This window comes from Parasteatoda tepidariorum, chromosome 3, assembly GCF_982258835.1.
Source record: "Parasteatoda tepidariorum strain Cologne lab strain chromosome 3, Ptep-v5.0, whole genome shotgun sequence".
NCBI lineage: Eukaryota > Metazoa > Arthropoda > Arachnida > Araneae > Theridiidae > Parasteatoda > Parasteatoda tepidariorum.
The window spans coordinates 51,621,482-51,645,867 of NC_141757.1; the positions used below are offsets into that span (position 1 = coordinate 51,621,482).

At 25.8% G+C, this 24,386-nt stretch overlaps 2 protein-coding genes across 11 annotated transcripts in view; one reads left to right on the top strand and one right to left on the bottom strand.

Moving 5' to 3' along the window:
* On the bottom strand, positions 1 to 14,429 carry CycB3 (cyclin B3). Of its 10 annotated transcripts, none has more exons than XM_087159296.1 (10): positions 14,081 to 14,181; positions 10,933 to 11,077; positions 10,767 to 10,827; positions 10,399 to 10,691; positions 9,238 to 9,397; positions 6,712 to 6,942; positions 4,076 to 4,231; positions 3,853 to 3,999; positions 2,576 to 2,706; positions 1 to 387 (listed from the first exon to the last, which is right to left on the bottom strand). In XM_087159296.1, exons 3-10 carry the CDS (start codon positions 10,812 to 10,814, stop codon positions 333 to 335), a joined length of 1,221 nt encoding a protein of 406 aa, XP_087015422.1. In that variant the 5' UTR covers positions 10,815 to 10,827; positions 10,933 to 11,077; positions 14,081 to 14,181; the 3' UTR covers positions 1 to 332. The 10 variants fall into 10 exon arrangements, with proteins under 10 accessions (XP_087015422.1, XP_071035460.1, XP_015908434.1 ...); XM_071179359.2 differs by lacking the exon at positions 10,933 to 11,077 and adding an exon at positions 11,289 to 11,350 and having other exon boundaries at positions 14,081 to 14,160; XM_016052948.5 differs by lacking the exon at positions 10,933 to 11,077 and having other exon boundaries at positions 14,081 to 14,429.
* Atg3 (Autophagy-related protein 3) overlaps positions 14,381 to 24,386 on the top strand; it is a 16,926-nt gene continuing 6,920 nt past the window's right edge. Inside the window, exons 1-7 of the mRNA XM_016052953.5 lie at positions 14,381 to 14,806; positions 18,337 to 18,378; positions 19,551 to 19,671; positions 22,233 to 22,340; positions 22,643 to 22,698; positions 22,797 to 22,925; positions 24,189 to 24,347. Of these exons, the coding sequence (XP_015908439.1) occupies positions 14,735 to 14,806; positions 18,337 to 18,378; positions 19,551 to 19,671; positions 22,233 to 22,340; positions 22,643 to 22,698; positions 22,797 to 22,925; positions 24,189 to 24,347 (687 nt within the window). The 5' untranslated portion in view covers positions 14,381 to 14,734. The remainder of the gene's footprint in view (positions 14,807 to 18,336; positions 18,379 to 19,550; positions 19,672 to 22,232; positions 22,341 to 22,642; positions 22,699 to 22,796; positions 22,926 to 24,188; positions 24,348 to 24,386) is intronic.

A 24,386-nucleotide genomic window follows, 5' to 3' on the forward strand; every position in this document is an offset into this window, starting at 1 on the left:
TATTATTTAAATATTTTATTTTGTAAAATTTAAACCAGTCATAATTGACTTTGGTCAGATGCAAATCAAGAAAACATAACATCTTTCAATTTTAGAATTGCACCTGAAAATAAATAGTTCTGAATTGGTCCATTTATAATTTCATGATTACATTAAAAAGAAAATTACAGACAAAATACACATCATGTAAAAATACAAACAAATATACAAAATTTAGTCCAACTATTAGACTTCTTTCAAATGTATTTACACATCTAATGAAAATATACAAATGTTTTATTTTATTTTTTAAAATTTATGAAGTGAATATTTGAGCAAATTTTTCACAGCATTTATTCTAAGGTTGCTGCAGATAAAGGAGGAATTTTGGCAACTCCAAAGAATATCCTAAGAAGAAACAAAAAAATGTTACAACACATAAATACAAATGTAGCTACATAACATAAACAAGAACTACATAATGTAGCTATTGTTTCAGAAAATTAAAAGCATTACTACATTAGAAAAAGACCTACAAGGTTAACGAAGAACAATCAATATGCATCAGGAATAAGGAACTTTTTGCTATATTTCCAAAACAAACCAAAGTAAATGTGTGAGGAAAGGTTAAAAGTGGTTTTAGGAATTATCTTTACCTCCTTTTTTCTAGTCATCCTGGTGAGATGTGCTGATGCAGCAGTTTATTCATTTATACTAGATCACTCAAGGTGTGATTTAAAAAAAAATAATAATAATTTCACAACAATCTTAGAAAACTTCTGTTTCTGACATAAAATACTTTTGTTAACAAAATATTAATACTATACATTTTGTTTAAATTCTTCTAGCAAAAATTTTTTTTTCAGAAGATCTGCACCAATGGACTAACAAACCACAAAATCTTTTGGAAAACATCCGAAGTCCAAACTCTAGTGAATTAAGGATCAAAGTATTAACAATTTAGGAAAAGTTAGAAATTGTTTTAGATGCTGTGATTTAAGCCCATATGGCAGTTACCTCCTGTTAGCATATCCCTTTGAGATAACTTTAGTAGCCATCTTGAATTAACATACGAGCATCCAAAACATACAAAAATTATAATTACACCGCCTACATTTTAACAATGTTAAGTTTTCAAATATTCTCTCAACAGATAACATTCTACCAACAGTATGTAAACAGAGTACTTGTATGTGGAGTCTGCACATTAAGATAATTTAAGAAACACTACAAACATCACTACATTAACCCAGGCTTAAATTGTTTACTGTCTTTTTGACTAATTTTTAACACTACCATTTAAGGGGTGATTCTAAGACTTAAAAGTAATGATAAATAATATAATTAAATCATATGGTGAAAAAGGCATCAGTTTAGACCCAATCTTTGAAACTATTTTCCACATCTTGTGAGCATTTTAGTTACCATGATTGTGCTGCTCATATTTGAAGACCAAGGAAGACTAATGGTTTAGTCCATTTTTCACAAAAAATGATGATTTTGAAGATGACAAAAGTTTTGACAAATCAATAACGTGAAAAATCTGCTCTCCTTGAGAGTTAAATAAATTTCAGCGAAGAAAAAAATAATTTTCACAGTTCGACGGTACATAGCTGCAGATAAATTTCGGCATATCATAATGATAACTAATTGCGAAAAAAATTTGCATTTCCCCCCTTTTAATTATAAGTATTATACCTCCTATTCTATTAATGTGAAGCATTTACCTACTAGTATTTTTAAAAGGTAACTGTGCCGTCAAATTATACGCTACCACCAAAAATTTAATCTAAATTGCATATCTTATGTTTTTTAGGTGAATACTCATAATTAGGTATTTGAAAATATCAAAAATATATTATTTGAAAATATCATAAAACGTTAATATTGAAGAAAATTTTCTATTTTTTTTTAATGATCAAAAACATCTGATTTTTTTATGTTGAAAAATATTACATTTAACTGAGAAAAAACTGATGTAGTTTTTTTTTTGTTTCACTTAAAAAAAAAATTAAAAAAAAGCTTAAAATATTTTAGTTAAATACTTTTACATTTTGAATAATAACCAAAAACAAACCATACCCTTGAGATTTTATTCACTTTAAAAAGTATAACATTTAACATTGTGAATAAGAAAAGATATCATAGAACTTTATCAGGATTAAACCAATTACATAATTTTGTTTATATAGTTATAAAATATAAATGAGTATATATATAACAATGAGTACATTATAATTTTTTCCATTGACATTTGCACATAGAGTAAGAGTGTTAAACTCAATGTCTAATTTAATATAGCATATTATATAAAATTAATTTGTTTTTAATATTGGAGTAATATATGAAATTGCTGCTCCCAGATATTAACAGAAACTAAATTCCACAAGATATCATTTATATATATATATATAGATCAATAGACAAAAATTGAAGCTAATAACTTTTTCTAGATCCTAAAAAAAAACTTTTTTTTAAAAACTTTCTAATCTTAACTTTCCAACAAATAATCCTTATTAATTGTTCAATGAGACTGATTTAAATTTTATTTTCTACAAAATATATATAAAATAAAATAGGTGAAAATCAAACTTACTGATGGGAGTACTTTGTTCGTATTGTTTGAAGCAGTTTTCGTGGAGGATTAGAAATGCTCTTATTTAGTATTATCACAATTTCTATCAATTCTTCTTCTGAATATCCAGAATAATATTGAAGTGTGGGAGTCTGTAATCAATATGAAAATCGAAATCTTATTAACAGATATAAAATTAACATATGTTTTATTAATAGCTCTAAAAACAATTACTGATTTCAATTAAACTGAAAAAAATACAAATTTACTATCATTAAGCTTTTTCCAAACTCTATCAAGATTTCTGTGAATCTCCCCCCCAATCTACTATCATTCATTTATTACTTATTTCCACTTGTTATGTGACTGGTGAAGATAAAATTAAGAACATAAATCAAAATAAGAAAAAAAAAATAACTAAGTGCTAGTGATGAGCTGTTGGGTGACTTCCGAATGCTTTACCATTTATACTTTGTCAGTGCTTTCCCATTTTTTTGAACTACAGAACTATAAACGATCAAACTTCCTTTGCCAGAAACCAGACTTAAATTTTATCAGCAGGTAACGAATATGCTAACCAAAAGAGAAAAAAAACTACAACTTAATTTTGAAACAGTTTTCTATTATCTTATAACGTTAAAATAGCAAACCTGAAGCAGCTCTTAGTCTAGTAGGTTTTGGTTGAGCTGTTAGAATTGTTAGAATAATTAATGCAGAGAAATAATTCTTTATTCTTGAATTTAAATATTTTATTTTGAATTTTAAAACTATGCAAAATACTGATGTAATCCAATGTAAATGCATATACTTTTTGTGATTTATTCAGGATAATATGGGGAAAAATTCTTTTAAAATTTGCCCTTTTTTATTGGCATTTTAACTGATTAATTTCATAAAAATAACCTAAATATTAAATAAATAACCAGTTATTGGTTTGATACGAACTTATTACAAGTTTTACAAATCATCATAGATTTAAAAAAAAGTCACAGAACCCGTGTCCTATCCACAGAACCCCAGAATTCTGTAGTACACCTTTTGAGAACCACTGCTATAAATGATGTCATTAAAAGAGTAAGCTTGTATACATTTTATTAAAATGGTTTTACTAAAAAATTGTTTAAGAACTGCAAAAATATGTATTGAAGATTTTATGTAAAAATCAGCAGAACAAAAATGCTAGTAATTGTTGAAAAATATTTTTAAAAAATTAAACAAAGTAACATAGAAAAACAAAGACAATATATAAGTTTCATAAATAAAAACAATGAAGTATTTGATGAACATTTATCAATTACCCAATGTTGAGATTTCATCTTTAAAGCCAGTAATAAAGCCGCTGCAGCAATTTTGGAATCTAATACATCAATGCAATCGTAATCCATCAGGGAAGTTTCCAAAATATATCTAGCTAGTGTCAATAAATCCATAGGAATTCGATCACACTAAAACAAATCCAGGGAGAGTGAGATTTTATAACAATACATAACAGAGAAAAAAAATTGAGGGACGGTTATTTACCCTGGCATATCTACGGAGAAATCTGTATGATAGTGGAATTCCCAAGTCATAGTCCACAGTTTTCAAAATTTTTATTTCAGTCTCAAGCATCTCATCCCTATCATAACTATCACCACATATGTACAAGAAGTCATCAACAAGAGGTGGTACTCTCTCCTACAGATAAATTTAAGTGTAATGTTTTAAACTAAATATATGAAACTACTAAAAAGAAAGGCATCAACTACAAGCTAAAAATACACTTTAAAAATTAAATAAAGACATTTCTATTGAATAAGTATATTATTACAAATGTAAGGAAAAATGAGCAGAGTACATGTCATTAGCATCTTAACAAAATTTATTTAGGTATTTAATTATTCTAGTGTTAATTCTTCTGTCATGAATTAGAAAAGCAGTCTTTTCTCAATGCTGTATTCAAGATAAAAGATTAGTAAAATAAAGAACAAAAAATTTATTTTTTATTTTCCTTAACTAAGAGCAAGTGCAAAAAAAGAAGGGTAATATAATGATATTTCTATTCAAAAATCCGAATGAGTTAAGAACTTATAGTAATCAGTTTAAACATACGAACGAAACATAATCGATTTTGAAACAGAAAACAAGAATTATGAACTATTCTAGCAAACCCATATTAAGTTCATTAAGCAATCCTTACTTGTTAAAGAAACAATAAACTTAATTTTTTTTACAAAATTCAAAAAATTTTGAATGAGACAAAACTTCCAATTTTTATTTGTAAACCTAAACTAGGCCTTTATTTATTTTTTTTGAAGCATAAATTTGATTTTATTTTATGCAAAAGTGCTTTAAATCTAGAATGAGAGCCAGGGTTCGTTGATTTAAATCAGCTTGATTTAACTCATGATTTAAATCAAATGATTTTTTTAAAAAAATCATTGATTTAAATCAACTGATTTTTTTAAATATATATATTGATTTTAAAAGTTAAAAAACAATGTTTTAAATTATTGATACTTTTATTATTTTCTTTCCTTAGTTTTAAAATTTATTTTAAATAAATTGCTGTGTTAATTAATTTTAGTTAATGAAATTACTTTCTTGGTGTGTGTTAAATTCCAGCACATTTGAAATTACATTTTTAAAAATCTTTTGATTCTTGAGATTGAAAGTGCAGATTAAAGTACGCATTTAATATTGTCTTAATATAGACTTGCATAGCTGTAGAAAGTAATTAATAGACATGAATTTCGAAAAGAAAAAAAAATGTGAATAATCTTAATTAAAATTTCACTTTTTGATTGAAACAGCATGGTATTAAAATCACCATTATATTTTATTAAAGAAAAATGTTTATTTCTAAAGCTTGGGATTATATTAAAAAGAATTATACCCTAATATGCCAAAAATAGAACGAAAAAAAAAGGATAATGAATTCAGATATTTCCTGATATAGTGTCATTCTTCTCTTTCAAAGTCTATTTGAGGCAGTAGAGTTATTAACTGGTATTTTTTCTCATAATATGTTTACAGTATCTTTGACATTATCAGATTTTCTATAAAAAAATTTTGTTAAAAAAAATTCCGATGAGATAGATTTTTTAAAAAAAAATTTTAGCTGGTCTATTTTGATATAGAATTAAAAATTAATATTTTAATATAAAAATATTGATGAGTGACTACATTTATAAACACAATCTGTTACATTTATTTTGTCATATTAAAAATCAAGAGAGAAAAAACACAATTTTAAATTAAAATTATGGTTTGCTAATTGAAACTTAAATTTAATAAGTTAAAGAGTCTGCCCAAGCCAAATTTGCTACTGCTTAGGGTACGTTCACAAATTCAACTTTAGGAATACTTTTTTTTTTTTTTAATTTTATTTTTGTGTTTCGTAAGAAACAAATAAATCCATATTTTTGTGTTGATTTTTTAATGTTATTTTTAATTTTCACAAATTATGTCTAAACTTTCACAAATTAAATACCTCTCAGAAAAACCTAGACAGACCACTTTCATTAAATTCTCTACTAGTCTTCAAATTTCAATTATGCATTTGTTTCAAAATGGTTGCTATGCATTCAAAGCTATGTATTGTAATGAAAAATTATATTAGTAAGTTAGAGCTTCTAAAATATTGTTATAATATTGCTTTCACATTAATTTAATTTTGATTAAACATATATAAAGTATTTTTAATCATAAACTAAAGTTCTTACAATGTGTTTGAATAAAAATAAAAAAATTCTGATTTAAATCAAAAAAATCTGATTTTTTTTTTTTTTTTAAAACACGAACTCTGATGAGATCTCTAGTACTTCAAAAGTGATGTAATGAATGTTACGTTAAAATTTGCAGCTGATAAAGTACATAAAAAAAATTAGGAATAATTAGACTGATCTCTTTTTAGAATGCTGGAATCCATGAGTCTTTTTAGCATTTTGTACACCAGCATTTTATTTTCAAGAAAGAGCAATATTAACTAGCTTATATAAAAGAAATACCCTATGAAATTACCAGCCTAAAAATCATAAAATTTAATGAGATAATATTCTTTAGTTAGAATCTACCAAAAAGTATAAGTTTCACATAGCATTTTAATAATTTCACCAACTTTTGTTAAAAATATAATACAATACATAAAAATCGTAAAAATATTTTGAAAAACTTACATCATACTTGGAAGCAATAAAAAGAGCTGTAGCACCAATTAACTGCAATTTTGTCTTGACTACAAAGTGATGCATAAGGTAATAATCGACTAATTTAACTGCCAAATAGAGTGTTTCATGATTCAACTCAAAACTCTCTTGCACTTCAACCATCCAATCAACAAGAATAGCTCTCATAGACTTTGTCATCTCACGCTGTTTGTCTAAGTAGTTACTGATTACAAATTTAGTCTAGAAAGAAAGAAAAATTGCCACTTGAAATAATTTTTTAGAAAATAATATATTTTATTTGATTACAAGGGTTGGAAAAATCTAAAATATTTTATTAGTCTAAATATATGTCTGAATGAAGCTTTTATATGCTCAGATATCTTTTGGACTTATTTTTTGGCCTTTTCACAGTAAGATTAACCAGATGACGAAGAATTCAAAATAAATATTTGTTAGGATAAAAAGTTGAAGATTTAAAAATATTAAGTCTTAACTTAATATATTTATTTTCTTTTAAGTCAAAGACTGTTGAATGAAAGACTAAATCACTTGAAAATTTAGCCACATTGACTCTAAGAAAATCAGGTTTTTCTGAAAATTCCCACCAAAACTGAAAGTGAAGTAAATAATTAATGAAATACATTAAATAAAGACTGGTCTGATTGCAAATATATGTAGAATTAGAGCAATTTTGATTTTTATATAAATTACCATGAGGCACTTTTACCTTTGACACCACAGTATCGTTTATATTTTAACTTATTTTCCACACATTTCTTTTTATGTAAACAATTATCTTATGACATATTTTGTAGCCATTTCTTTTAAGATATTTTCAATCAGTTTAATATAATTGCCTATTAATATAACGCATATTTGATAAAGCATTTTGTTTTTAGTATTTTGAATTCGAAATTCAAGAATTTTCTGAAGTAATAAATTTTAACAAAACCAAGCCATTGAATAGAAGGTACCTGGCAAAAATTATTTGATAATGTATCAAAATAAAGTATTACAGAATTTTGCTAAATTTACAACCCATCTAAAATCCTAATATACACATAAAATATAGATTTCATCACAGGAAGTTCAAAGATGTATATCAGTTACATGCCTACTAGCAAGATATTTTGCTAATTCAGTGCATGAAGTCTTAAAAACATGAGACTAGTAGGACATAAAAAGTTATCTATGATGCAATGCTTCACTTATTTCTTGAAGAATAAAATTTTTTTTTGTATAAGATAAAATATACTGCAAGTTGGAAAATGTAATAAAATACATTGATCCAAATATTCTAAACAAAAAAAAAAAAACAAAAAAAAAAAAAAAATCCTAAAGAAGTCGTTTAATCGAAGAAAAAAGTAAATTATCAAAATAAAAACTAATTCATTTAATTTAAACTTATTAGATTTCATAAAATAAATTGTTTGTTGACAGAATATTATGTATAATATAAAGTATTTTATGTAAAAATTTAATATTAAATTTAATTTACAGTTTACAATGACATAAAATTAGTCCCTAAGTTTGAAGTAACAAATATTTTAGATTTTTATTGGCATTAATTAAAATTTTAAAAAAAAGATGGCATTAATAAAAATTGAAAAAAAAAAAAAAAAAAAAATAAAAAAAAAAAAAATAAAAAAAAAAAAGATGAAAAAAGAAAATCCAAATCTTATGATTCTATAATAAAATCCAAATTTGTAATCTGTAGAAAATAAACATACAAAAATAAAAATATCAGGACAAAATATTTTTCATAAAGAAAATCAGGAATATAAGGACAAACACGAACCCTGATTAAAGACGAGTTCAGAAGCTAATAGAAATTTTCATTTTTATTACTGAAAATTGTCAAGAAATTGAAGTTTATAATTACATAGATAGGCAGATAAGAAAGTACAACTTTTAATTTCATAAATGTTCAACATTTGAAGATTAAATGAAGAACTGATCGGGATTAATAAAAAAAATTGAAAGGAATAGATTTATTATTTTAAACTAAAGAGCAAAATTTTGAAGATATCTTATTACATCAGATAACAAATTTTAAAAGACCCAATCTAATATTTTAAACTCAAAAGCATGAAATTTATTTTTTTAAGATTGTATGCGTTAAGTACACACTCAAAACCAGTTTCAGAAATTTCAAATTACACATACAGATATTTCAAACTAAAATTTGGGTAATTCGTAAAAAACAACATTACAGAAGAAAAAATTAATAAATAAAAAATTATATAGGAAAACTTTTCAGAGTACTAAACGTATAGCTTCAGTAAGATATTATTTAATATTAAAGGACAACCTATATAAAGAATCGACATATTTAAACCTAGTCACTTACAAAAATTTTTTTGAAAATTTTATTAAAAATCTTAAGGAAATTTTGCAACATTCGATTTAAACAAAAATAAAAACTCAAACAATTTAGAGATTTTTAGAAATTTGGATATGAACAACTTCAAATATATTTAAAATGAAACTATTCCCAATAAAGTGAAATAACAAAGATAACTAATAGTTCTTTACTTCTCTTTCTTTATAGTATTTAAAAACATCAGCAACATATTGAGGAACACTAAATGGATCATCTAGACAAGCTTTATCAAAATCCTCCACACCAGGAGGCAAAGGTTCTTTCACAAGCTCTTCTTTCTTCTCTTCTTTACATGGACTAATGTCTATAACACTGAAAAATAAATTTAAAAAAATGGTGAAAATGTTTTTATTCAAGAGTAAAGCAATTTTTTTATAAATTTTGATACATGTGATAAAAACTAGGTTTTGCATAAATCTCCCTTAAAAAGGTATATGTAAAAAAGAAATAATTACGAAATGCTGTATTTAATATTTGTTGTGCAGCATAAATTTTAACATTAAAAGAAGAAAGTGGTTCATATAAATCACAAGTCTTATAACAAAAAGATTTTTAAAAAAAATACATTTAACTTATTAGTAATGCAAAAATTAGCAACTCTTGCAGTTTCTTAGTAAGCTATTAGGTTGAAACAAAAACAACTGTTAGCACTTTCTTTGACTTACTATTAAACGTGCAGAAAACTTAATTACCTGTACAAGCTAAATCTGTTACTTAAATAAGATAAATATGTAAGATCTATCAAATTAAATGGCACCTGACAAAGGCAAAGTCAAAATAGGTTTTCATAAGAAAATTTCCGCTTAAAAATTCAAAAACAAATTTAACTTTATATCTGAAATCACAATATGTATCTTATAAATTTTCTTATAGCTATAAAAAGCCAAAGGGAAAAATTATATTCTGTTTGCAATAATTTGCATATGGTAATTTTATTTTGATTCAGCAAACAAGAATTCTCCAAACGTTTTTCTTTTAATCAGATATCACTAGCTACTTGGAACTGGAACTTTTCAGGGGTCTGTCTAGGTTTTTCTGAGAGGTACCTATTTTGTGAAAATTTAGACATAATTTGTGAAAAATTAAAAATTATATTTAAAAATCAACACAAAAATATGGATTTATCGCTTCTTAAGGGATACAAAAATAAAATTTTAAGAAAAAGTATTTTGTGAAACTACCGTTTTTCCTAAAATTGAATTTGTGAAACTACCGTTTTTCCTATAGTTGAATTTGTGAAGGTACCGCTAAACGGTAGTAAATTCGGCCTGGACAGACCCCTGCTTTTGGAATAAAAATATTCGTACAAATACCTGTCTTCCAAAGCAGTTACATACATAGTATTTTCTGAAGACTCAGACAGTTCTGATTCTTTATTCTCTTCCTGACTGGGTGTTTCTTCCTTGATTTTAATTTTTTCAACTTCACTCACAATGTAGCTATGAGAGTTATTCTTTCCTTTTTTGTTGTTACCAAATCCAACCTTTTTATTCGAAACATTCTTGTTTGTGATATCACCCAGTATTCTTTTTTTACCAACATTATCTGGCAAAGGATCAGCAGCCCGCTTTGAAGCATCTTTAACAGAAATATGTTTAACATTTTCCTAAAATTAAAAAGCATAAAATAAAGAAAAGAAGAGTCTTGACAATAAATTAATTATTAAACAAAAATAAATTACCGAAGCGAACTTGGCACTTCTTAGTTTACAAATTATACTAGATTCCATGATTTCACAAATTCTGAAATGAGATTTTTCATTAGCAAAAACAAATTAAAACTAAAAAAAATTTTCATTACAAATAACATATATAAAGCAAAGAGCAACTCCATAATTGCAAGCATACCAAAATAAGAATTAGAGTATCTGGCAGTATCTATTAGAGTATCTATGGGTTGAGAAGATTTATTAAATCTAGGTTTCTTTCTAGAAAAACTAAGTTCTTAATTCACAAAACTCTTGTTGGGTCAGTCTTGACATATCATTTGCATCTGAAATTTGGACAATGACAAATATGGAGGAAAATTATAACACAGTATTTAAGAAAAAGATATTCTGGTGGTGTAAATGGAAACAATAATTGGAGAAGTGTAAAAGTTTTTTAAACAACATGATATTATTAAGTACATAAAATAAATAGAATGAATTGGTTGGCTCGAGTGATGGCAATACAATAAAAAAGATATTGCTTTTTACACCCACTGGAACAAGAAAACTGGGAAGGCCTCGGTAGAGATGGGCTGATTCAGTAGAATCTGATTTTCCTGCAATTAATGAAAAGAATTGGAGATCAAAGGTAAATCTAAAGTTGTTATGGAGAAATCTTCAGAGGAAAGCATTGGCTCACATTGGGCTGTCTGGCCCAATGATGATGATAATGAACAATCCAAGAATGTTTAATATCACAAACACACACAAAATTAGCACAACAACAAAAGACATATCGTAAATTCCTTTTAAATACAGAAATCTTCAAAACACTTTAAAAAAATAAAAAAGATTCACCATCCTTTATCCTCATAAAAGTCTAAATACACTGCTAAAAAACATTTACTTTTAACAAAAACATAAAATTTATACATCTTTTCTTGATAAAAACTTTCAATTATTGCCTAGATCATCAATAATCTTCAAAAAACCACACCCAACAAACAAACTCAAAGTAAAATGCAACTTTGACTCAAAATCACTTTACAAAACCCAAAATTACACCCATTAAAACATTTATTCTACAGGGGAAAAAACTCCACACAAAATTCAATCCTAAAACCAAAAATTAATAATTAGATTTCTATAGATAATATTACATAAAAAAAAACCAATAAATTAGTCAACATGTCATTACTTTTCTTCTCCCATCTGCATAAACAGAAAACAGTCAATCATCACCACAATGTGAAATATCCACATCTAATATTATCTCGACTACATCATTCAATACGCTTAAATCTCTTAATTCTCTGTGAAAACGTTATAACACAAGACAGATTATAATCAGCTGTTTTGTAAATCTACAAACATCTGCCCAACATGCTGAACAAATCTGTTAAAAAGATTCACTAATCAATTATAAAATGATACTAACAAAGCAGATTTTAGGTAGCAGAACAAAAAGAAATATTCCTGAGAAAAAATTCCAATGTGCCTCTAAATTCTACCTAGGAATGGGGTAAGGGGATTCAAGGCGAGCTGCCTCTTAAAAAAAGGGCACTTTTTCAACACCATGAAATAACTGAAGTGAAATGAGGTAATAACTGAATTTGATCTTCAACAATTTTTAAATTACCTTTTTATACTATTTTATAAGCATATTTAAAAAAAAAAATATTTTCATTATCAGAAGAGAAACATTTGTAGTAGAGAAACATTTGTAATAAACAATGGCAATTATTTTAATAAAATAATTAACATCATGCTAATATATAATTTCTAAGCACAAATTTTTTCAAAAAAGTAAACTAAAAAAATTATTAATTAATAAACTTAATAGGTCTCAATAGATAATTTAAACTGAAAATTATGAGAAAATAAACATTTATAAAAAAGTTTTTTTCCTTAAAAAAAGTTATTAAAAAAAAAAAAACCAATAACAAATCTAATAATAACTCCCTCTGAGAAGAGATACTTAAAAATGTTAGCAAGTAGAGAATAATAGTAATCAGAATTAAACCTATAACCACAGATAATTTTACCACTGTGTAATTATTTTAAAAGGGAATTAATTTTTTTTTAAATGGAATATGAATAAATAGGCAATGTTTTTAAGAGATGGGTGACTTATTTTTACTAAAAGGCCAAAGAGGACGCATTTACAGGAATCAAAGAGCAGGCAGGACAGACCGCTTAGGGAAAACACTGGTGCCTTGTACACTTGGCTATGTATGAAAATATTTTTTGGCATAAAGTAGCTTTCATACTTTAGTCTGAATATTTATTAAATAAATCTTTACTAGATTAAAATTTATATTATACGTAATGCAAATAAAAAACATCATGTTTCCCTGTTTATCTAAAGGAGGCAAAACCTAAATTTTATTTTAAGAGATAATATATTGATAAAATTAACACGAAAGATAAGTGGTAGCAATGAAATTGTAATTTGTATTTTGACCAATTAGTTATATCTCCAAAAGCACCCACATTCCACAGTGACAAGATGTAGAATATTTAATAAAAATAAAAAGTAATTTGAAACATAATTATTGGAAATAAATACCATAAATCTTTTAAGAGTTATTATATTATTTCACTAGAAATGTCGGCAAACTTGAAATTTAACCCTCTTGTAAGATCACCTCTCACAAAAAATAGGTTGTTTTTGATAGTTTTTTCTCTTTAATTTATATTTCTTTAAAAAGGCTATTTTTTACAAAACACTTAATAACGAGATTAACAGTTACTACATGCAACAACTAATTACATATATACACATAAAAATCATTCTTAATATTTGTAAACTTATATAATCCTCAAGTGCATAAAACTTATTTTGCTTTTACATACATTAAATTTATCCAGAAAAACATTTCATCAAGCAGGTATAATTTTGTATGAATACACAAATTCTATTAAAGGTGCATTTAAATTCCAAAAAAAAATCTTTTTTTTTTACTACAGAAAAGCAAGTTAAGAGTTCTTGATGATGAAATTTAATAAAAAAACCTGCGAATTACATAAATATTTTAGGTAGTTAATCCCTAAAAAAACTTTCAACAAAATTTTTTTTTGTTAAAGTCATTTAAACGTTGCTTTATAGTCATTCAGATATTGAAACAATTAGTACCTTGTGTCTGGATAAAACGAAATTCAAAGGAAAAGAATAAAACAAGGTAAAAATAAGACAATAATTACAAATTTTCATACAAATGAGGAAAGAATACCGAAAATTTTGTGCGGAGCAGTTGGGTAAATTTAATTATCGAACTTATATGTTGGCTCGTAAGATAAGGCAAATATGCATTTTAAAGAATAATGATGATTAGTAATTTACTTACAAGTTCAAATGAATTAAAATTTATCTTTAGAATTTACACATGAGCAATTTAAAAATTCTTTTCAAGATAAAGCATTCGAAAATGTGGCAGTTTATTCAAGCGTTTTGATTGGGTTTTGAAATTTGAAGGCGGTAGCCACTTCAATTAAAAGTTGAAGTGTATAATTGATAGAAAATCAAAAATTGTTTCATTATTTACGTTTTTTTTATTAAATATGCTATGAAACTTCTGCTACGATAAAATTATAGCATATGCAAATAAATATTTCATTTACATTTCACGTAAAGTCGTCAATAATTATTTCAAGAAAAGCTCTTGCAACTCATCTCTTGAAATTTTTGTAAACAACATTTTTTCGTCTATGAAACTAAAGTTCTTAAAGTAATATTTTTAAACTTATGCAACGATTTAGACTTATTCAGACTTAACTGTTTTCAACTTAGTCTTTTTCAAGTCACTAAGAACTGGAATATTTTTTACGAAATAAAACTCAAAAAATTCTAAACGACGACAACGCTTTGAATCATTTTATTTTAAAGAAATTGACAAGATGCCACTTTGTTGTTATCAATATCAGTTGTGTCACGCGATCATTGTTCAACCTTTCCAATTTTAGACACCTATAATTATAAGAAATCTATAAAAACTTGAAAAATGCAAAGTTTAGTGAATAATGTTAAAGGAAAAGCTTTGAATGTAGCTGAATTTTTTACTCCTATTCTGAAGGTATCGTCGCTTTACTTAGTATCTCTGTGGATCTCTTTATTTAAAAAGATTGCAATAAGAAATTTTTAAACAAGCTAATAAATCGTTCCAATTATTATTTTCTTATCATAATGATATTGCAATTAGTTAAATCGTATCTAATATTTGCCTCATTCGCATTATATTGCATCAAATTCGTTCGATTTTTCTATTGTAAGCTTTAAGAGAAATTACTTATAAAAATAGATTGTTTAAGTTAATCTTTTACGATTTTAAAATTATGTACAAATTGACTTAGTCATTTGCACATAATTAGCAGCCCAAAATTGTATAGTTTGGAAAAATAAATGTTTTAAATCAAATATGCTATTATAATATGCAAAAATTGTCTGATAAAAATGGTTAGAAAATTGGGAAGCATATTTGTTAAATATTTTATGGAGATGGAGGATAATCTAAAGCGGGAATATTTCCATGTTGTGATCTCTAGCGTCAACTGCAATCGCCAAGGTACCAAATAGATTTTAAATTTGTGCATTTTTATTAAAAAAATATGTAGATATTGGCCTGAGAGTGGCCATGAGTTATACCTTATTATATAGTTGGTCCCTTTCTGTGATTTTTTTTTTTAGTTCCCTGATGCCCAGTAGTTGCCAAGACTTGGCAATTTTTCTGCCACAGATCATGATACAGAAATCTCCTCAAGTCAACTACAACCGACAAGGCGCCAAATAGATTTTAAACTTGCAAATTTTTTTTAAAAGCAAAAAAAAAGGGGTAGAGATTTTGTATGGGGATGGCCATGAGTATGTATGATCCCTTTGTATGATGTTCTTTTAGTTCCTTGGTGGCCGCTGCCCGAAAGTTGCCAAGACTTGGCGATTACTCTGCCTCAGATCACAGCTGAAATCTTTGCTCAAAAACATTAGGGACAAGCTATTTCCATTATTTCATGCAAATTAAAAATTTTCATTGATTTTTTTTGTGTTTAGATTGATTTAAACTTGTATTCCCCCCATAATAGATCTTTGATTTTTTTTCTAATGTCTGCAGTCATTTTTTGACAATAACTTTTCTTTTATTAAGATTTTTGTTTAGGATCCTTTGTTAAAATAGACCTAAGTTTTTGGTTATAACTTTGCTGATTGCCTTCTCTATATCACAAAAAAATGCAAACACAATCTTCACATTTATCTTTAATCGTGGTAATTTTTCATCTTAATTGCTCTAAAGATCCAAGCGTATAGCTCAAGGAGCTTTAAAATTATCAGCAGATTTAAGTAAAGTGAAAAGCTTTCTGGAAGCAATTTGTTGACTCTTGTAACTAATTTCTGCCCTTCTGTCACCACTTAATTTTGAAGAAATTTGTTTGAAAATCACTAATTATTTTTTTTTAAACTCAATTTTAATTATCAAACACACACAAATGTCTACAGTGCGTTGCTTTGTGACCCAGAACCATCTTTAGGAATCACTCCTGCATCCTTCTGGGTCACTATTTTCAAGCTCTATGACAAGATTGCCTATGAGCAATGGTGCATTTTGGACGTTCAGACGCGAGCTAAGGAGTTAAATCTGTCCTGATGTGCGTCAAAAAGAGCTTCTTAGGCTTATCAGGAATAATTTGATGAAGATCATAGGTCTTCCTACTGGCTATTGCACCCTCAGGAGACACCTCCACATTATGAGTCTTCCACCTGATCCCCTTTGCAGGGTTGGCATCTTAAAGAGGAGACTTCTCTCACTACTTAGTGAGTGAGAGGTCTTTTCTGCCTAAAGATTTGAGCATTGAGGACAGCATTGTGTTAAGGTCTGGGAACTACAGGACATACCTGTCAGGTGTTTGCTGAACTTTGTTTCAGCTGTAAAACTTTTCCAATAGTCATGGTCTAAGGTTAGGGTACAATACACCTTTGGTCAATGAGCCTTACTCAGAGCTGCCCAACCTTCTATCTATTAAATTTTCCTTGACCAACCTTCTATCTATTAAATTTAAATTTTTTCTCAAACGACATTCTTATTTTGGTGTATATCATGCATATATGATTATTGAAAAAAATTATTTTGTTTAATTGGTCCTGATAGACTTTGAAGCTTCTTATTTGTCTAGAAGTTTTGGTATCTACACCGGACCTATAAGAATTTGCCTGTTTTTTTGTATCTTGCATGGATTCCAGTCGTGTCTGCTGGACCTGAATGTTTTCATGATTCCCCAAGTCAAACTCGCTGGGCAAATAAAGAACTTTTAAACAATACACAGTAAGCCAAAAAAAATAATCAGCCTGAGTAACTTTTGATCTAATAATCATATCTTCTCATACTAGGACTCAGTCTTAATGGTTCAAAGTGGGACCTCAAATATGCTGATTAATCAGTGCAGAGGATATTTTAAGTTACAAAATCAGGCACAAAAACTTATTTTCTCTGAATAAGCAAACTTTTTTTTTTCTTTCTTTTCTTTTTTTTTGACAAATTTGGATTTTTGTCCTTAAAAATATAGGGGGTAGCTGCAATTGAGAAATAAGGCCCGAATAGTTTGGTTAGAAGAGCAGACCAAATTTTAGCCCCTTAATTTTACTTTTTGCATATTTCACCATGCGTTGGAAATTTATAAAGCAAATCAAAAAAGTTTTGCACGCAATTATAAAATTCATTTATATAAAGATAAATTCATGCAAGGAAAATTTAAATTACTATTTATTCTTTTTTATCATATTATATGATAATAGTTGAAAAAAATTTGAAACTTAGGGTATACAAATTTTTACATTATTTTAAAGCATATAATTTTAGGGAGCAAAATACAAAATGTGAACAAAATTGGTCCAATAGTTCCAATGATGTAAAAAATTTTATACCTTACAATTCAACATTTTTTCAACTCTTTTTTTAATAAAACAATCAAAATAATTAAAGTAAAATTATAAAAAATTTGCATTTAATTATTGGATAAACAAATTTTATAATTCTGTACTAAAAATGTTGGATTCTCTTAAGAAAATTCCCAAGATATGCGAAGAGTAAAAATAACATTAAGAGTTCAAACTTTAGAATGCTTCTCCTTAACAAATTATTGGTACCATATTTCAAAGATTGCAGCTGCCGCTGTAATTTAAAGCCGTCAAAAAAAGGGTATGTTTATTCAAAGAAAGTTGTTGTTTTTTTCTGATTTTGTAACTTGAAATATTGTCTGTCCCTAATTAATTAGAATATTTGATGTCACCCACTAGAGCCTTTAAGATTGAGTTGTAGTAAGTGAAAATTCTATCATTAGATCAAAAGATATTCAGAGTGATTTTTTTTTTCTTCCTGCACTGTACATCACTGGTAAAATACTTATTTATATGTCCATAATGCTACAGTTTTACTCGTTTAAAAAAAAAGCTATATTAAAATTTAAATTTTATGCTGTATTAAAATTTTAATAAGATCACAGATACTTTTTATTATTTAAAAACCTTACCTTACCAAGTTAATTAACCATACCATAATTATCTTGTCACCTATATTAATTTGACTATTTTTAATCATTTTATTATTTTACTTTTTAGGAATCAAAATTTAAGGAAACAGGTGTTTTGACACCAGATGAGGTAAAATAATTTTTATCATTGATAATTATAAATTGTTTTTGATGAGACAGTAAAGGAATAATTATTTTAACTGATCGGGCGAACGTTAATAGCACTAACACTTTTGTTTGACTTGAATTGAAGCCTTAAAAAAATTTTTTAAATATTTCTGAATGATTTATTTTACTCAGAATCCTAATATATGCATTGTTAAATATGTGCTAATTATTTATGAAATGCCAACAAAATGTAGAACTTTATTTTACTATCTGTTTGTACTTGCACAACTGTATGTACTCAAAATCAAATTAGATTCACTGTTGTTCCTTTTATTTATTTTTTCTGACTCTCTAAATACAAGCAAAAATATATTTTGGTATTTTTTAATTATAAAAATAATTATAAATTATAAAAATAAGTCTTATAGTTACCAAAAAAAAGTTCGTTAGATTATTGGAATTGTATTTGTACTAAAATATAAAATTAAAAAGAGTAGCTTGGAAAAAAAATTTTCTATACATTCAAAACATTTATCAGTGATTAATTTTGTAAATTAAAGAAATTTCTATGATAAATAAACATTTCTCTTAGATTTTTTAAGTGCAAACTTGAAAAATTATCTTTTGGAAGTGAGTGGTGATTTGAAGATTTTAGCTTTAATATGGAAAAAATACAGCTGCCCCATGCTGTATTTTATAAGTATAAATCATTAAAATGCTAATTATAATATTTTTAACTTATTTTGACCTAAATTAATTAAATTTAATGAAAAAGTATGAAAAATATATTTAAATAGAAATTCTGCATCAAAAGGTTAACTTTTAATTTTTTTTACTGTAATGACAGTTATATCAGGATTCTTATTTTAAGAAGTATACTTGTTATATGGGCTTATACTGCATAGATCTGCATGTCATTTTTCATAAAATAGAGATTTTTTTGAACGAAAAATTTTCAGAATCAGTGATTTGTCAGATATGACCTCTAATGTTTACTTGAATGTATTCCTGTCATAAATGATTTCCTTTTATTAATAATAATATAATTATTTTTTTAAATAATTAATAATAATATTCTGATAATAGTAATTCTGAGATTATTACTGAGATATTTTAACTAGCTACAAACAATCAAAATTATTTTATACAGAACTAAATCAATATTGTTAAACTAATCACTTATTATTTTAATAGTTTGTATATGCAGGAGACCACCTAGTTCATCATTATCCAACTTGGCAATGGGCTAAAGGAGATGAAGCCAATTTGAAACCATATCTCCCTCCTGAAAAGCAATTTCTTGTTACTAGAAATGGTAAAACAAGTTTCCTCTTTTTACCTTAAATTAACTTTGTTATTTTCTTATGAATTTTTTTTTCCCACTTTGTTATACTGTTATGTAGTGAATAATTCAGCTGAAATTTTTTTATAAAATTAAGTCTTTGTATTTTACAGGCTATTTTTTAGTGATTTTATCTTTATTGTAATCCTAAATATTTTTGCTTAATTTTTTTTTTGTAATTATATTTTATTTTTTGCCTTTGTTGTTAGATTTTTAATCACTCAAAAGATTTTGGATTTTGAAAACTGAGTTTTGTAATAAAATTTTTAACCTTTTACATTTGTATATTAGATTTTAACCACCAATATCTATTGAGATTTGAGTATCAATAAATGCAATTAAGGGTTAATATTCTTATCTTAACACCACAACTTTCCTCTTTTAAAATTATTTAACCCTTGTTATTAATCTTACAAAGACAAGTGTTCAATAGAAATTTAATTGAATAGAAATATTGCTCAATAGAAATTTAATTTTTTTTTTCAAAAAAAAAAAAAAAAAATTTAAAACCTATTACTGTTTATTGTAAAATATTTTAAAATTCTTTTAAATTTTTTTAGCTCGATCCTAAATATATATTATGTAAGTTTATCAATATTTTCTTCTATCCACCACATAATTGGAAAAAACATGTTTAACAGTAGAAGTAAACAATATGTCTAGAAACCCTTTGCATAAGTAATATAATAAATGAAAGTTATGATTAAAAAAAATAAGTACATATATGAATACTTATTCTTACAAAACAATAAATATTAAGTAATTGTGTTGCACTGCAAAATTATCAATAGTTACTTTACAATTAATTAACAGCCTCAAATAGTTATTTTTCTGCACACAAAATTAGTTCCTCTTATTAATAACCATTCATTTTTTTTCCTACTCGTAAGATATGAATATAAAAAACTGTTATATACAGAATGATAATGCTTAATATTCAGACTATTAGAAAAAAGACAAGAACATGACTTTTCATTAAGATTATTTCAAAATGTAGCTTTGAGCAATATAATAATAAATCATAATTTCAATTCTTTTTTTCTTTCTTTCTTTTTTTTGGAAAAACACCTTAATTTCCGTACAGGAAATAAGATTTCTCTGTGTATTGTGCTATTATATAACTGTATAATAGTATAAAGTACCTATCTGAAGATAATAGTAAATAATAATTTGAAGAAAAACAAATGTCATCTTTGAAAAAGTGTAGTTTATTGCCATATTTTCTTGAATCTTTCATGTGAATTATAATAAATATTGCTTTGCATATGAATAAAAGTTATTGTATTAAATGTCTTTCTTCCTTTTCTCATTAAGACCCATTTTAAGGTATGGTAAACCTTTAATTACCTTTGTTAATTTATGACTAACACTGTCTACTTACTGTTGTATTTTAACTTTTCAATTTATTTTTATCATTATATGGTGTTACATTAAGTAATTTATAATTTTTATTTGTATGTAACACTACTTTAGTATGTCCTATCAATGCCAGTTTTTTAATTAAATTTTAGGCATTTTATTTTGCAGTAGTTTTATTTGAAAATTTTGTAATGTTAAGAATTGTATGTGAGTCTCAAGAAAGTTAGTCTCAATCTAAGTTAAAAAATTTTGTCAGTCATCAAAACAATTTTGTTTACAAAAATTAATCAGTTTTATTATCAAACTAAACTACAGAAGAAAAAGCTTATACATAAAGAAACAACCTTTTTCACAATTAAGCTAATGAGTAAAAAGATATTCGCATTTCAAACACTGTACATTTTTATATTAAATTATTTTAATGGGGAAAATATGTTGTGAGTAATTTAGTATACTCTTCTGTCTATATTTGTAAATGATCTCTCAAATTGCTTAAGGTAGTTATATAATTCTATTTATAGATGTTATTTCACATCTAAATTTATTTTTTCTATTTACTTTAATATTAATAATTTAAAAATGAAAAATTTCTGTTAATTTATACATCAAGATTTGCAATTGACATTAAATGTGTTATTTCTTATTTCATAATTTTTTCAGAGCTTTAAATAGTTTTATATTAATGCAGATAGTTTTATATTGATTTTATAAAACTGAAAAATGTGTGCATTGAAATATGTAATTGACAGGAAATGTTATTCCTTATTTTGAATTTTTTCTGTGTTTTCTGTAATACTTAAATTTGTATATAGATATTGATAGTAATGGTTTTATAGTGCTTTAGTTAGTTTTATTTTGTTAGAAATAGCTTTATAAACATTTAGATAGTTTTATATAATGTAAAACTGAAAAATGCTTATCTGTGTGTATTAAAATATGTGTTTCATTAAATGTATGCATTACTATGCTATAACATTAAATACTATTTTTTTACTTTTTTTCTGTGATTTTGATTTTAGATTGTTTTATATTGATAGATATAGTTTTATAGTGCTTTAGATAATTTTATATTCATGATATAAAACTGAAAAATATTTGCTTGTATTAAAATATGCATTTGACTATAAATATTATTGATTATTTCATCTTTTCTTTTTTTTTTTCCTGTACTTCAGTTCCTTGCTATAAACGATGTAAAGAAATAGAATTAGCTGAGCATCATGAAGAACTTCTTGAAACTGAAGATGAAGATGGAGGCTGGGTTGATACTCATCACTACTCTGGTAATTACTTGAAAATCATAAAAAAATTTCATTATTTAATAGTTTTTACATAATCTATCAATGAAATCCTTTATTTAGCAAATATATATGAGTTTTATATCCATTGTCATGAAAATCAATTCCTTTAATATAAAGTCCACTTTATATATAATTGATAAATTAGTTTCTATAATCTTTGGCTTCCCTTCTAATGTATAAGTTACGGTTAAACTGTTACTCTTTCTAGGGCATTTATTTGTTTCTTTTTATTTTTGATCCTATAATTTAATTAATATTTATATGTGTATCATTATTTCTTGCAGATAGCTCTGCTGCTGCGCTTGCAGATCAAGTTCAAGAGATGACTGTTCAACCTAATGTAAGAAATTAGTTTTTGAAATTTCCATCTTCAAATAATTTATTAAAGATATGTTGATTTAAAAACATTTTGAGCATACTTTATTCCTTGGTGTTAAGGTAACTGCTCCAAATCTAATGAATAAAGTTGTTGCTGATGCTGATAGTGATGAGGATGAAGATGATGATGAAGAAGCTCTGGATATGGATGATTTCATGCAAGGTGGAATGATTGAAAACAATGATAAGGTTTGTGGATAATTTTTTTTTTTTAATTTATTGTTTTGTATCTAAAGGTATACTACAAAATTTGAATTATTATGATCTCTAATTAATTGATTTCTCAACTTTAATTGATTCATTTAATTGATTTCTCAAACTTTAAAAAACATTTTTAAAAAATTGACTATTATTTTAACAAAATGTTTGTTTTAACTTGTTTTTTGAACAGGGAAATCCTAGAATTGTCGGGGAATTTTATTTTAACTCCAAAAGTCAGAGGAAGTTGCAATTTTCTTACAAAAACCTGGAAAATTCCTACATTATACCTGAAAAATAACCAGTCTTAAAATTGTCTGTCATCAGTTTGAGATTCAACTTAAATAATTAATTACAATAATCTATTAATTACAATAATCTATTAATTACAATAATCTATTACAATTATTTATTGTTAAAATTTCACATTTAAGTAAAACTGAAATGTTTTCATCCTCATTTTATGATATTTATTTTACACAGAAAATCTAATACTTAGCATTACAAATAAAAGAATCAAAAGTTTTCTGATGAAAAATTCCGTGGTGTAAATAAATATGGTATGGATTTTCATTGAAATTTACCTGATACACCTGGAATAGTCGGGGAATTTTTTTTCTGAAATTGAGTGGAAGCCCTGTAAATTAAATGCCTATTACTATTCAAAATTATCAGTAAACATAATACATAACATTTAAAGTTCATTTAATGTCAATTATAACTGGAAAATATTGCAGTTTTTTCTATTTTGATGACTATAAAAACTCCCTATGTGTAAAATATTTAGTACATTATGCAACAATTTTCATGAAATTTATATTATTTCGTAAAATCTTCTGGATTTTTTCCTATCCATGTTGGCAGTCATATACATGCCATAAATATATTTTTCCATAATTTAAACATCGTATTAAAATATATTTAATGTTACGTTTTTTTTTTTTTTAATCTTTATAGCATGTTTTTTTAGAACATTCGTTTGTGGCTTTGTGAGTATTTGCATAATCATTAATGAAGCATGACAAATTTTAACCTATTTCCATATCTTACCTACTCTTGACCTAAGTACTTAACTTTGAATCTGATTAATTCATCGTTGACGCCATCTTGACTTTACTAATAAAGAAGTTCTTGGTAATAGATGGTCTATATTGTATGACTAAGATTTAGGAAATTTCAACTAAATAACTTTTGTTTATGAAACATTTCTAAATCTAATGTATAAATATATATATATATTGTTTTTTAAATTAGGCTACATTGGACTTGGCGACTGCTACAAATCCTGAAACTGATACTAACAATGCAGCAAGTAATGAAGCTGGAATAGTGCCAACACGCACCTATGATTTAAATATTACATATGACAAGTACTATCAAACACCCAGGTTATGGCTCTTTGGTTATGATGAGGTTAGTATTTAAAGTTATAAAGCAAAACATTTGTTATGT